This window comes from Ricinus communis, chromosome 4, assembly GCF_019578655.1.
Source record: "Ricinus communis isolate WT05 ecotype wild-type chromosome 4, ASM1957865v1, whole genome shotgun sequence".
Taxonomy (NCBI): Eukaryota; Viridiplantae; Streptophyta; class Magnoliopsida; order Malpighiales; family Euphorbiaceae; genus Ricinus; species Ricinus communis.
The window spans coordinates 25469089-25485688 of NC_063259.1; the positions used below are offsets into that span (position 1 = coordinate 25469089).

The 16600-nt window shown below is 25.2% G+C and overlaps 1 protein-coding gene across 1 annotated transcript; it reads right to left on the reverse strand.

Annotated features, from left to right (window-relative positions):
• Window positions 1-3844: 3844 nt before the first annotated feature.
• LOC8263436 (myb-related protein 306) lies at window positions 3845-5688 on the reverse strand. The gene is made up of 3 exons (XM_002514717.4): window positions 5348-5688; window positions 4978-5107; window positions 3845-4876 (listed from the first exon to the last, which is right to left on the reverse strand). The coding sequence occupies exons 1-3, from the start codon at window positions 5478-5480 to the stop codon at window positions 4147-4149; spliced, it is 993 nt and encodes a 330-aa protein (XP_002514763.3). The 5' UTR covers window positions 5481-5688; the 3' UTR covers window positions 3845-4146.
• Between the last annotated feature and the right edge of the window lie 10912 nt (window positions 5689-16600).

Genomic DNA, 16600 nt, shown 5'->3' on the forward strand with positions numbered 1-16600 from the left:
TATTTCTAGTGTAGATATAGTCAACTCCTCTCTCCCACTATTTTCTCACAGTAAAAATAAGATAAGATTATTCATAATAGATAATATTAAGATCTTAAGTTTATAATTCTATCTTATTATAAAAATGGGATCATTCACATTAACCAGGTCATTGAAATACGACATTAAGATGGCATTTTTCCCTTTTATAATTTCTTTTTATATAGATTCTCTTTATTGAACTGTTCAAAAAAAGAATTTAGTTATAAAGAAATAATTTATTTATGGAATTATTGGGGTTTATAATTTTATAGATTCTTGGAGATAAACAAATGGAGTTGCTTGATCGATAAAAATCAGTCTGTCATCTTATTATTTTTAATTTGAACACTCGTGTTCTCGAATTAGGGCAAAAGATTAAGATTATTACTGCCTAATAGCCAAACAATGGCATTCTGTAATGTTGGAAATGTTTGATTTTGGTGGGGGGAGTAACACAAAGGAAGAAAGGAACAGAACCCTGGAACTTTAGAACAAAACCACGCCTTTTTCTTTTTTATTTATTCTAAGTCTATTTTTTATACTTAAAATATTATTTAAATCTAAAATAAATATATTTTATAAATTTCATAAATTTCTAATGAAAATAAAAAAATATATATTTTTCTTAAGAACTAAAAAACAAAATAAAAAAATCTTTACAAATAACTAAGCTCTTGGGCAGGAAGGATATAGTTTGGGGCTAAATTATAGAAAGAAGAAAGAGGGAAGAATTTGCGGTTTTGGAAAAGAGTGAAACTGGCGGGAAGGATATAGTTTACGGTAACTTAATCTTTCAAGTATCTTTGGGTATTTATTAGCGGTTTATTTGTGCTAATATATATATAATTTAAATTTTTATTTTAATTTTAAATATATTATATTATAAGAGACTAATTTTACTTACATTCTTTAACTATTATTTTATTTTAATAAATATTTAATATTATTATTTTGTTTTAATAATTTTAAAATTTAATAGATATATATAAAATAATAAAAAATTTAAAATAAAGTAAATTAGTAGCATTATATAGTCATTAGTTTTCTATATTTAGCTATCATTTTATTTTAATAAATATTTAATAATATTATTTTATTTTATTAGTAATTAATATCATAATAAAATCTTATATAAGCCACATTAAAATCACATATCATTTATTTATTAGAATTCCATAAAGTTTAGCTTTATAGAATATTTCTAAATGGAATCTCTTAAAAATATTTAGCCTACTTTATATATATATATATATATATATATATATATATATAATAATAAATATTTATAACATTTAAACTAAATTTACATAAAAACTTTTATTGAGCATTTGTATAAAAAGATTTTAATGCATAAGAATTTATAAAATTTTATAAGAAAATTCCATAATAAATTTTTTTATATATGTTTAATCAAAATTTTATAAATTTTTATTATATAAATATATAAAGATATTACAATGTATTACGTTATTATAAATTATGACATTTTAGAATTCATATGTTTTCGGATGGTGTGTCGATTGGGCTTAAATTTTGTTATTTTCTCATTAGTTATAATTGATAAAGTCTCTAAATCATAGGGATAATTATATTTTCAGTGTCTGAAGTTATTAAGAAATAAAAATCGAGTGATGAATTTTTAAAATTAACAATTGATTGTGATAATTTATAAAAAAAAAATAACAAAATAGCGATTTTAGCATGTGATTTTTAGATTTTTTTTAAATTTTTTATAAATATAAGTGAGGAGAGCAAAAATTATTAAACACGTCAAAAACTAAAGTGAATTCGTTATTAATATAGCATTAAAATAAATTTTATCTTATATAACTCTTTTTCTATAACCTCTATTAATTATCAAGTATTCCTAATCCTTAATTTTATGAATTCTAATATTTATTGTGCTATAGAACTCTAATGACTTGGTAAAAATACGTTTGTATATGATAGACAAGTTTATTATTTTATTATTTTCATAATACATTTTTACCATACATCTCTTATTTTTCATCTCATTTAACATAAAAAAATCCACATTGGTTTTTATAATGTTTGACCTACTAAAAATACTATTTTATTATTTTTTTTTATAAATTACCACACTTAATTATTAGTTTTAAAAATTCAACTATTCAATTATTATTTTTGACAAATTTGAAAACCAAACATATAATTATCCCAAAATCATATTAGCTTCACAAAAATAAAAAAAGATTTGACAGTATATATTTGGACTTAATAAAGCAACAACATTATAAGTATGTGCGACATAAGAACTATTGTAGATAAACCATTTAACATGAGAATTCAAACCACATATCTTTTCGATGTGAATAAGATACGAATTAACAAATGCAGTTTTTTTTATTTAATGTTATTAACTTTAATTACTATATTTGAAAATATTTTTATTAAAATTTATATAAAAACTATAAATTTTAAATTATGAGATATAAAAATTAATTATATGTGATAATATTTATATAATTAATAAAAATATTTTTATAATTACTCATTAAACTAACAATTAAAAAAAAGATTATAATTTAAGATACAGATAGAGAAAATATAATTTATGTTGTAGATTAATATTCTTTTACTTTTTATATTCTTACAATTGAATATTTGTATCTCTGTCTTGTTCTATTTCGTATATATTTTATTAAAATTATTTCGATATGGTTTAGTTTTAAATAAAGAATTCAGTTAATAGAACCTAGTTTTTATATTAATAAACAGAATATTATTAGTGCATTATAAAATTAGTTTTCTAAATTAGATTTTACATAATTTAGTGAATTAAAAAATAAAAAAATATTATTTTTTTATACATGTAAAGTAAGTAATATTATTGAATTATATGTTTAAGAGATAAAATATAAAACCAACCAAGAATTTTGAAAAAATAAATATTAAAGAAACCAAAATGAGATAATTTAATGTTATTCACTTTATATTTACAAAATATTTACTTTATTCAGTTATCAATGCTCCTAATTATTTATGTCCATATATAAATGTTATGGATAAAAGAACATAAGCAAATTAAGGAGGCAAACTAAAAAGATTAAATCGTATAAAAAGAAAAAAAAATGTTGTTAGAGAATGACTTTATCGTTATTAAAAAGAATAACCATTAGAAGAATTTAAAAAGACTTTAGTTTATCATTATATTTACTCAGTAATTTATGTTTATATTATTTATAACTAAAGATCTTAATCTCTTAAATATTTAATAAAATTTAAGAATATTTATAATAATAAAAAATTATATGACTGACCGCCCATGGAATACTGAAGTAACACTGGATTAAATTGAGATCCAAGGCCAATTAAAGCATATTGTGGTGCTCTAGGCACTTAAATGCACTTGCAATAAAAGGTGAATGATGCGTACATGTTTTTTCTTTAATTGTTTTCACTTATAAATGCTATGTAGCAACTACTTAGCAAGTAGTCATTTTTTGAATTTGAAAATTAAATAAAAACCTCTGAGAATAATTTTAGAAATTGGGATAAAATAAAAAGATTGGGGAGGAGGTTATCTTATTTTACAACACAGAACAAATATATGCCAAACTTCCATGCCAAGAACTCCTAATTTTGAACAAGGAATTAAGGATCACCTTAATCCTCATATCATTAAGCTTCTTCATCTCAAATGATCAAGTACATGCATGGAGTGATCGAACTTAATCGCAAATAGATTTATAAAGATTAGGTTAAACAAAACCTAATAACAAAGAGGCGGTGGTCAGGTGGGCATGTATGAGTTTCACCCTCAAGATAAAGAAAGAAGAAAGCACCAAAAATTTGCAGAAAATACAACAAATTAAGTTCCAATTAACAATAAGTAGATAATAACAGTACTATATGTATATCCAGTACACAGGATATTCATACAGATTTGTAGTCTTTAATTTACACTTTCTTTCCTTCCGTTAAGGTTGGGTGGGGGCTGTGGTTATCTTAGCCTCTGCTTAGCCTAGAAACAAGTTTTCCTTTCTTTTACTAGCTAGCTAGTACAAAACCTAGATCACAAAAAGGACGACAAAAGAAAAAAGGAGCCCTAACATTAATTGACATGATTATCATAATTAATTAATTTAAGGTCTTAATTTTCTTTCAAAACAACCCAATTGCAGTTTCTTCTAATGAAATGTTAACTAGGTCGTCATGACCTTGAACAGCACCTTCATCAAAGAGCCATTTCTCCAGCAATGAAAGAGGAACTTGTTGAAGATGATGGTTATGGTGATTGTCCTCCATGTCTGATTTGCTTTCATCTTGAAAGAGGCTGGTTTCTGGTGTCAAATTCGCGTTCTCGTCCACTGATTGAGATGCATCTGAATTGGATGATGAGTTGAAGCTAAAGAGTAAATTAAAGCCCTGACTGCTAGGTATTGTTGTACTGTGTGCCCCTTCGGTGCTAGAACTAGAATTTTCTGCTGTTAGAACTTGTCTTGGTGAATTTTTCATCCAGTTCTCAAGCAACCTTGCTATGTTTTCAGCACTTGATGCATAAGCAGTGCTAGTATTTAATTCCTGTGCTTGATATGGCCTTATGATTAGGTTAGAGGCACCATTCGCACCAGTAGTAGCAACAGAGGGCTTTAAGTGAGTTAAAGGAGTAGTTGGTTTATCAAGAGATAGAGCTTCACAAAGGGCTTGTTTAGCCAAATGGATATCTGTTTGAAGCCTTCTTTCCCACTGACCTTTTGGTTGAGAAACTGATAACCTGTCGAGATCTTGGCCATCTTTAAGCTCTGTGAGCTTCTTTTCCAAATGGGTGTTCCAATAATTTTTTATATCATTATCTGTTCTTTGAGGAAGATAAGATGCTATTGCTGCCCATCTGCATGTAACCCACAAAAACAAATCTGTTTCATTAGAATCTCCATCAAGAAATTTGTAAAATGGACACGTATATAGATCAAAAAGAAAGAGAAAACTCGCCTATTCCCAAGAAGAGCTTGGAGATGTACAATCATCTTCTCTTCGTGATCCGTGAAGTTACCACGCTTAATACCTGGCCGGAGATAATTAGTCCATCTGAGCCTGCAACTCTTACTGCATCTAAGCAAACCTGAAAGAACCCACAAAGAGAATAAAACTGTAAATAATCAAAACCAAAAACAAACTTATCTGAACATTTAGGGCAGTGCCGAAGATGACAGTAGAGTAGGTGCAGGATAATAAATACACAATTTTAAAGATCAATCAATCCCAAACCAAACAAGGAGTGAAAAAAATAAATAGACAAAGAAAAAGGTGTGAACATAAACAAGTAAAAGATTTGAAAAAGTTAATTGGATAGGTTTTATGCCTGTATTAGTAGGAACAGATCTCCAATTCCCAGGTCCATGTTCTTGAATATAAGAAACCAAGATGATATCTTCTTCAGGGGTCCATGGCCCTTTCTTCACTCCTATTTTCTCACAGCAAGGTGGTCTCCCCATATCTTTCTTCTTTCCAATTCTTTCCTTCTTGGGTTCAAGATTTATCAACAAGAGGTCTTTGTGTAGGTGTGTATATATATCTATGTGGACTCTATGTGCATATATTTATATATGTAAGTAATATTATTCGTGTTCTCTTTCTCCTAAGAGATGCAGAGACAAGCGTCCAAGGTAAGGATATGGGGTTGTCTATAAATACAAATCTTTAGAGAGGGAGACTAAAAGATGTTCACGCTGACCAAAGTGAAGGGTAAAAGGGTTTGCTGTTTCTATTAGAGTCAAAGTGGACAGCAAGGAGCATTTACTCCTTCGTTGCAAAAAGTCAGCTACATGTATTTTACACTCTCTCTCTCTCTCTCTCTCTCTCTCTCTCTCTCTCTCATTATGAGCATTGTGGAGGTGGCACCGAAAGGAAAAAAACCCTAAATTATAATTACCCTTATACCTCATTAGTGCATTTGTATCATCACCAAACAAGTAATAATAATACAATTACTAATATGTTATTAACACTGCTTTCTGCTGTAAAATCCTTTTTTTGTGTGTGTGAATTTTGTCATTATCGAATAGTATTACTAGTATGTTATTCTAGAATTCTCTAACAATTTAGATTTAATTATTGATTATTCTCTCTATTATTATAACTGTTATTTTTAATAATTCATATAGATCAAGAAAGAATTTAATAAAATTAATTATAAAAAAATTAAATTAGATTAATTTATCTTCTAGTGAATATTATAAAATTTATTATATATAGTGACAAAATAGAAAAAAGAATTAATGTTACATTAATATATAAAAATAAAAGATATAAAAAAATTATTTAAAAAATTTATAATTAATATGGAATTGAAAAAGTACATTGCTAGTGTTTGCTTTAAAAGAATTTAAACCTCAGTCGTTGTGATGTGTACATGACCTGTGATGTCAAAATTACATTTCTTATAGTAAATGGGCCATTTTCTTTATCTTCTTTTTTGTGTGTACATGCAAGGATAGATAGGAGCTAACACGAAATTCGAATGCCACCCATTAATTTGAGAGATTTTTAGACACGAAATAAAGTTTTTATCAGTTAGTATTAAAGAGGGACATTTCATTAATAAAAATCTGTACCCAGAATTATAGAATTCGCTTTTTCTAATACAAAATAGAAGTTTTTACTTGTATATAAAATAGAAGTGAATTCTATAGGATTGCTCATCTGATAATAAAAGGAAAAGAAAAAAGAAAACACTATGTAGGCTATATTTCTCAAGCTTTCACATGGTAGGTTAAAAGTGGGATCAAAAGCAGTATGGTGATCGGAGGGATATGCATTGTTTCTAATAAGATCATGGCTGATGGAGCTGAAGAGAAACAGCAGTAGTTATAGGTACACTCTACTTCTATCATTAATGTCTACGCGTCAGAAGAGCATCGGATGCATTGGTTTGGACTTATGGGACCATTCCTGGTGTATTATCTTTCATGGGTGTTGAAGATGACGGTTTTTAATGAAAACTTTTGTAGGGTTTACATTTTTTTTTTCTTTCTATGATTAACAGATTGGCTGAAAAATAAATAAATTTTATAATTTTTTAAAAAAAATTTCTCTATTCATTTGAATTTTTTACAATGAGAAATTCATAAAGTTTAGATAAGAGATAGTTTCTTGTAAAATTATTTAGTTTAATAAATGAACTTTAATATCTTTGATTTAATGTGAATTCTAAACACGAGAGCATCAATAATTTCATAGAACTAGAAATTTCTATTAATTTTGACAAATCCACACCGATTCTAATTTTTGAAGACCACATTCCAAATGAGTCCTTATAGATTAATCCTGTGGAACGGGTCTACCATTCTTTAATGCTACCGCAGACTATTAATTATCAATTATACATCACCATTAATCAAATCGTAATTGTAAATCAATCTTGTTAATTTAATTTCCCGTCAATAAAGGTGTCAATTAATAAGTAGGCTTATGCAAATTGGCCTAGTTCATAAAAGAGAGAGAGTGTAATTTTCGGTGCTACTTATAAAATTCAAGTTCCAATAGCTTATTTCATTTATATAAATATAAAATATAAATTCCCATGGTTTCTAGTGCAAGATGGCTTTTAATCTGGGGATTGCCCATCTTCTTTTTCAACTTAAGAAGAGTCAGATTCGATGAACGTCTGAAGATATATTAATATAGGACCTGAGTTATGGGCATCATCCTCTTCCTTCGATCAAAATACTGTTCATAACAGAACTACTACTCAAAACTTTGTTAAAGAATTAAACTGCTTTTAATACAGTGATTCTTAATCCTCGTTTTCCCTATATATTATAAAGTGATAATATCAATTATACCATTTTCAATAATAATAACAATAATCATCGAACTATGCAAAATAAAATATAGTAAAAAAAACTAAAACAAATAGGGTCATGCATAAACATGAAAAGAAAAATACAAGTGACAAAATTTGACGTATTGAATACTTAAATTGGACACACCACAGCTTATATTGATGTGGAAACAAAAAAAGATTGTAGGACAAGTGGCATATTTATAAGTGTGGTTCTATATTAAACTTCTTCTTTTTCTACTGCATTCTGGGTTACGTATCGTTTCGTTTCATTCTTGTTGTCATTGACCCTTGCAAAAACCCCAGCCTTTCAGATTCAGAGTCTTTTGTCCTTTCCTGGAAAATAAGAAAACAAATGTAAAATCAAGACAAGAAACTTGTCTTATTGTAAAGAATCAAACCCGAAACTCGTAACTTCCTTCTGACGAAAACATTTGATACACTTTGTCGTTTTTTTATCATGATGAAGGAGAAGGAGAAGGCATTGCTTTTTGACACGATCGTTTCCATCTGTTACTGCGTCGGCCCTTTCAACCCTAGCTGCTCGTGAAAAATGCTATGGATGAAACGACAAGTTGATGCATTAGAAAGGATACATAAACATTAATGGAATAGGTGGACTGGATAATAGTAAATACAGGATTTTAATTAATATATTAGTAATAATTTCAAAAAATTTAATACTGTTCTTCAAGAATTTTTTTTAAATTTCACTTGGGAGTTAAAACAGTGACTAAAACAAAAATAATATAAAAAGAAGTACATAATAACATTCCAAAAAACTTTTAAATTATAATTTTTCTTATTATATATAACATTATATAAAAATTAAGTTTTCAAGAATCTCCCTCATTCATCATCCTTCTTTATTAAGGAGTAGAGAAAAGAGCTCTTAACTCTTAAGTACGTAATATTAATTTTAGTTTTTAATCTTTTAAAAATTTTTTTTAAGAGTCTCATTCTATCCTTATATTTATTTATTTTTCTCTTTTCACTTTATTAATAAAAAGTTAACTATAATTTAAAATAGAAATTATTGTTGGAATATACATAATGAATAAAAATAAAAATTTAATTATTTACAATTTAATAAAAAAACATATAAAAAATATTGTTTTGGATGCTCTAACTGGAAAATTAATTTAAAAAGAAAACGATAATAAAGATTTTTTTTTTTAGAAATGACTACTAGATCTTGAAAATATGAATTAATGAATATTTCTAATCTTTGGAAGGTCAATATTTACAAATTTATTAAATATCATCTTCAATCTATAACGTCTTTATATCATTGATGATTACATCACTATGTTCATTATAGATTTAGATAATTTTTTTTATTTTGAGTTTCACGTGATAGTTGGAAGAATAGTAGCTATTGCATGCCACGTCAGAATCTCTTAATAATAATATGCAATTTTACCATTATTGGCTAACAGTTATATTTATAGAATACTAAAATAAAAATAAAACAAACTACAGATCGTAAAGTAAAAATATATTAAACCACGAGATAGTTTAATAAAGTTTTTTTTTTTTTTTTTTTTTTTACTTTCTCTCTATTTTTGGGTGTGTGTACATATATATTCATTTATTACATAATTTGCTAAATATCTTTATTTTGATAGAGTATTATTCCAACTAGGACCTTAGAGTTGGAATACCAGCTTCACCATATAATTTCTTATGTATCAATCCATACATTGATGAATCCATTCATCCAAAAATATATAACTGTATTTACAGCGATGGATGTAAAAGTTCGAATCGGATCATGTTTGTAACTTCTACTTTTAATTTTAAATTAAGTGGTTAAGATTTAATTGAAAATTTAGATAATGGGTAATTATTTACTAAGTAACAAATCTAAATTAATAATTTTAATTTTTGATAATCATAATTATTATGCAAATATGACCTAATAGTTTATTTTTAAAAAAATTTATAGTTCCAAAGAGTTCATTGTCTATGGAGTACTAGCACTTTTATCTTCTATATCACATGTTCTATGTTTTTTGTTTGGAATAATGGCCAATTTGGACATCAAAAATCTGAGAAAGTTCAATTTACTCATTTTTTGTCAGATAAGCATAGATTTCTCTATTTCGGATCATTTTAATCATTTTCTTATAAGAGAAGAACTACAGACTCCTTAAATTTACTCTCAAAGTTAAGCATCACTGAATCAAATTAAATCGACATTTCATCACTCATACTCATAAAAAACAACTAATATATTCATTTAAAAAAAATAAAAATATTTAAAAATAGTTAATTTATTATTATTTTTAAAATTTTTACAAAGCAATATTAAATACTAAAAATTCTGTTAGACTGTATCTATCAACTTAAATTTATAATCAAAATAATAATATAACAGCCGTGAAACACACGAATAAACGACTAATATTATTTAATTACGTATAGAAAACTCGGCACCATTAGCTCAATCATTTTCTTTCTGAATCTATAACTTTAAAATTAGCAAGACTAATTCTTTACACTGGAAAAGATGAGCAAAGGTTAGTGTTCCTATATATATTGAGCGAAATATAGTATTCTTCTCATTACTATGGATTTTCTAGTCACATAATAATTGGAAATAGAAAATAAAAACATGTGGAAGAGGATGATATATATATATATAATATGATTTATTCTTAAATAATAAAAATAGACAGTGAACATATTAATTTTTACTGAAAGTTTGAAATGATCTCTCTTTTCACTTATTTGTAGTTTTTATTGAATTTTATATTTAAGTTTATTGTCGATTATTTTTTAAATTAGTAATGATTTATTTTTTTATTTTATATTACTCAGTTTTAATAATTAAATATTAAAATATCTTTTTAAAAATGATATTATCCATCTTTATAAGAGCATTTATTAACTATAAAAGTACTGAAATGAATGAAAAATTAAATCGACATCTCATCAAAGCAGCTATGATTCATTAATATGATAACCTATTTCTAGCGGAGTTACAAATCTACTTGCCTATTAAAACAATTAATGATCAAATTTAGTTTCTCCTCTTTTTTTTCTTAATATTTAATATGCATTTTCATTTTTTCTGTGTCAAAAAATAGAATTGTAAATCACATTAGTTAAGTACTTCTTGTAATAAAACAAGGAGGATAGTGGTTGTGGTATCCGTAGAAGATAATTAAAGCATGTAAAATCGAAGTCGGCAAATTGTATTTTGTTTTCTGTAATTCAACGATGACATTTTATTTATTTTATTGTATCATTCTTTTGGTTACGTTGGATTTATCTGAGATCTGGTGACGAATGGGTCGGCCCATGGCCATGTGAGAGAACCACAAAGAATTTGAAAATTATTGGAGTTGGACCCATCATTCAATTTATGAAATATGATTAAATGAGAGCTAACCTTTGCCTCGAAAGCTACTAGCTAGAGAGAGAAGGCATTCAAATTTATTAAAAAATCTCTATATTAAATTAAAAAGTACAATACATATATTATTTTCTTAAATAAGAAATTCTTATTTAATTAGGAGAATTATTCTTTAATTTAAAAATGGGTCATCTACTACTTAAAAATTAGATTTGTTATAAATTACTGATTTTTTAAATATATTATTTAAAATAAGAAGTAATTTTTTAATCAATGTCAATAATAAATATATAATTTGAGTACAATATAGTTAAATGTTATTAAATCATACATTTAAACTAAAACAATATAGTTATACAATTGGATAAAATAAAATTTACGACTATAAAGATATTAGAGCATCATGAAAATTTAAGTACTAAATTTTTCTTTTGACTTAATACTTAATTTTTTGGATAAAATAATAGCAACCAGATGTCATATACATTAATATCTTGTCATATTGTATAATAAAATTGAAGAGACAAAATAATATTATTAAAAATAAATATAAATACTATAATATTTATAATCATATTTAGAGGGAGTTTTCTGTCTTTAAAGCCACTAAAAGTATCTTGCATAATAAGTGTAATTATAAAATCAATGTAATTGGTCCAAATATTATTATATAGAGAAATATTTTTTTAAATTAAAGTTTAAATATTTATAATTATTATAATATAAAATTTATTTATATTTGGGGTCAAATATTTTTTTTTTAAAATTGTATAGAGGTTATTATTATATTAAGTATTAATATAGATAGACTTTATTATATTTATAATGCATTAATGAAATTTAAATCATTATAAAAAATATCTTTTTTAAATATATCGAGTAATTATCTAAAAATAATTTCAATTATAGTATATCAATATGAATAGAATAAGAAATAATGAATATAAATATATGAAATTTTTTAAATCTTTCTTATAGCAAAATATAAGTTTTTTAAAATATATTATTGTTATAGATTACATCTAAACCTCTATCTTCTGCTTCTTTTAGGGGCTTAAGAAGGCAGATTTAATAAGTAATTTACCAAAATTAGTTTCAATTATGATATATAAAATTTGAGTAAAATAAGAAAATGATAAATATAACTATTTGGAATTTCTTAAAAAAAACAATTTTTTTTTCTTTTTGTTCAATAATTGCTTTATCCCGCCAAATATAATAATAAAAGAATATATTTTAAAACTATCGTTTTCATATTATTTTCTAACAACAATAATTATAGTATCTATTATGAGATTTTGAACAAATTTTATGTAATTAACGAGTCCCTGAGATTAGGTCATAACTATAAGAGAGCCCCTCCATCCATTTTTTATCAAATTAACGTTATTGTGCAGTTTGAACAGTGCAAATTTGTGATTGGAGCTGAGTTGAATATCATTGAGGAGTAATTTGTGACATGAGAAAAGAATTTCAATTTATTAACTGAAATAATCCAAATAAATCTTAAAAAGAAAAACAAAATTACATAACTCTTTTTATTATTAGCTTAAATTTCATTCACTTCACCTTGTTTATCATTCATAAATTAAGGTGGTTGAATCTCCTAGTTAAGGGATTTTATTAAATTTTTGTTTATAATGTTTTTAAGAGAGAAAAATTATAAAAATTAAATAACTAGCGAGAATAATGAATTCATATAATTAACTGGTCACGTATAAAATAGGTCAGACAAAATTAATATATACATAAATGAAAAGCGTTAATAATCGAATTAATACATCTCTTAGATTGATTTCGCTAATAGAAAAACCTTTCAATTTAATTTTTGTCAATTTGATATTAATTTGCAGTTTGAACGGTGCAAAACAATATATGAGATGCCTAAACTATCCTTACTTCTTTTGCATTTGAATAAATAGAATATGTGGAAGTAAAAACAACAAATTCCTTCCAATTTCATTTCAAAACCTCTTTATTTGTTTTTTTTTTTCTCCTTTAGGTTGAGATCCACTGTTTATGTTAGGTCTAACTGCTGAAGAATTATTTAATTATTATCAAATTTAATGTGTAGTCTTTTATTTTAATATTATATTTTAATATTAATTTAAATTTAGCTTTCAAAGTCAATTTTTTATTAAAATATTATCGTTTAATTATATAAAATTAATTATTTTTTTTATTTTATAGTTTCATTGATCTTATTAGGGCTGAGCATGGATCTCGGTGATTCCCGTCCGAACCGAAAAGTACCAGAACCGAAAAAAACTGAAAGTTTTTATAACCGAATTGTACCGATCCGATTTTTTTTACTATTACGGTATGGTACTGGTTCTTTAATAAAAATCGTACTGTAACCGTACCAGAACCGATCCGGACCAAACCGTAGAATCGAAGTTTTTACATATATTTATAAATAATTATTTATATTATATAAATAATACATATTAAAAAAATAATACATATACTCTATAAAAAAACTATTTTATATTTATCATTTATATGATTGAAGCAATTGTTATCGAAATACAAAAATAATACATATTAAAAATAACTATAATATTATAATATACTTTATACTTTATAAAAAATATAAGTTATATATATATATATTAATATGTCATATAGTATATTGATACTAGTAATCTAGTATACATACTATTTTTCCTTATTTTACTTTTGATTGCTTGAGGACAAGCAATGAGCTAAGTGTGGGGTTATTTGATGTGCATAAAATACACAAATCTAAATGGGGTTTTTAAAATTGATTCTATGGACATTTGGATGTGAATTGGTTCCAACACTCACCCTATGCGTCTGTTTGTGTGCATTAGATCCAAAAGAAGTCAAAGAATGATAAAGAGAAGAATTGGAGCATAATTGGACGTCAAAGCTGCCGAAACGAGCTAAGTATGGGCATGAAAAAGCTGAACAAGGCCGTGTTGGTTTCAAGGAACACGGCCACCAACACGGCCGTTTTGGATGCATCAAACATCAAAGAAAAGAGAAGCTTTTAGGAGCACGGCCACAGAGAGTAACACGGATGTATACACCAGCCCGTGTTGGAAACATAGGCATCAACACGGCCGTATTGGCGTCGACAGGGAAAATTAATTAAAATATAAAAAAATATATTAAATTATATTTACAGTTTATTTTTTTTTTAAAGGATGAAACAAAACTTGACAAAAAATTTGTCAAAACATAACTTCTTACATATGTTTGTTTATTTTTGATGCTGTTAAGTGTTCTTGACATAATTTTTTACTTTTATTGTAAAAATTATTCAAGATCCTGAGATTGGTGAGTCCCTTATGCCAAGATTAAATGTGAAGTGCTAATTTTAAGGGGAGGTAATAACATTCCTTTGCTAATTTTGGACATGTATTTTAGTGCTACATAAAATTTATAAATTTATTTATTTTAATGATTGTCATCTGTAAAATATTTTTATACTAGCAGTAACATATATTTTAATAGTTTGTATTTGAATATTGAATGAATTATTTTATTTGCAAGTGACTGAATTACGAATCAGGTTGTTCAAGAATGTGATTGCAATTTTAATTCAGATTTTCATGCTATTTTTTTTAGGTTGGTAATCATATTTTCTCTAAATTTATTTGATTAAAGATGAGATTAAAGTTGTGTTTTTTAAAATTTTTAGAATCGAAAAAAGCACCGAACCGAACTGTATTGAACCGTAAAATTGGTACAATATGGTATTGGATCCTTTTATGTTTGGTACGTACTGGTACCTTCAATTTTAAAATAACCGAGGTTTGGTATGGTACTGGTGATTTATAAATAACCGAATTGGACCGATCCGTACTCAGCCCTAGATCTTATATACTTAAATAATAATATTTTAATAATGAAATACTGACTAGATCTCTTTTTACTTTTTTTTTATTGTTAGAGTTCACAACATGTTAATAAATTTCAGTTTATGATTTTATTAAATGCTAAAATTAAAATCAATGTTGAAATAAGATGTTAAAATTAAAAATTAAACTATTACATTTTAAATTTAGTAACAAGTAGAAAATGTCAAATGCTTTTAACTATTAAACCTAATTTTAATATTATATAAAAAAAGAAAAACTTATAGATTTTCTAGATATAGTTTCTCCCCGTTTAGTATATACTTCTTTTATTCCGTTTATTTTTAAAATAAAATTTTGCTTAATTATTTATTATTTTATTATGTTTCATATTATATTTCATATATATATAATGCAATATATATATATATATATATATATAATGCAATATTAATTATTTTTTCTATTTTATTATTGTATTGAGATAACTGTAATAAATTTTACAATATTTATAGTGCAACTTTAGCTAATTTTCTCTTTATAATTAAGCTTATTAAATATTCTTTTAGTCCAAACAAACTATTGAAAAATTATAATTAGCATGGAACTAACGGATGGGCGAAATATATTATTATTATTATTTTGTAGACTAAATGTATTATTATTATTTTTATGGAAGGACTCAAGTGACTAAACAAACTTACTTAATACATTGATAAGAACTAATCACGGCTTTAAGCATAAAATACTAATTTTTAATGCCTAATCTTCGCTAAACTCGTCTCAAATCTATCAACTAATGAAGGAAAAGCAAATTATAAAAGAGGTCTACTTAATGCTTTTTTCTTTTGTTATTACAAGTAAGAAAATATTAATTTGGAGTTGAAATTTTATTTTAATTGATATTAAACTTGTGGATGCTTTTCTCAATAGTTGAAATTACATGCAAATGAATATAATTAGACAGAAATATCACTGTCTTTCCTAATCCTATAGTTTAAACCTAATTGATCCCTATAATAAAGAGTTTAATATATTAGAAATAAAAACATGAAGTCAAATTAATTAAAACCATATTATCTTAAAAAGCACCAATTATTTATACATGTAAAAAAAAATAAAAAGAGAAAATAATTGAAGTAGAGATCTGTCCTCTCAATAACGAATTGGTGATATGAATGCTGCATTAGATTGTGTCAGCAATACAATTACTCATTTGCTCATCCAGGGAGCGTACTATTTGTACAACGAATGAATATGTTAATTAGGAGAGTGTTTACTTTGATGGGTCCATACAGCTTATAATTGGTTTTTTCTCAATAATTATGTTAAAATATTTCGTAAAATTCTAAGGAACGGTAGCGGATAATTAGTTTACTTATAAATACTGTTAATTGTATTAATTCTTTAATAATAATTTTTTAAATTAATTTTATATAATTAGATTTTTATTATTTTTGAATAATTATTATTAATAATTAATTAATTATAATATTTAAAATTAAAAAAATTATTAATAGAATTTAAATTTAAATTTTTATTTTATAAATAATTTTTATAAATATTTTTAATAATAAATACAATTGA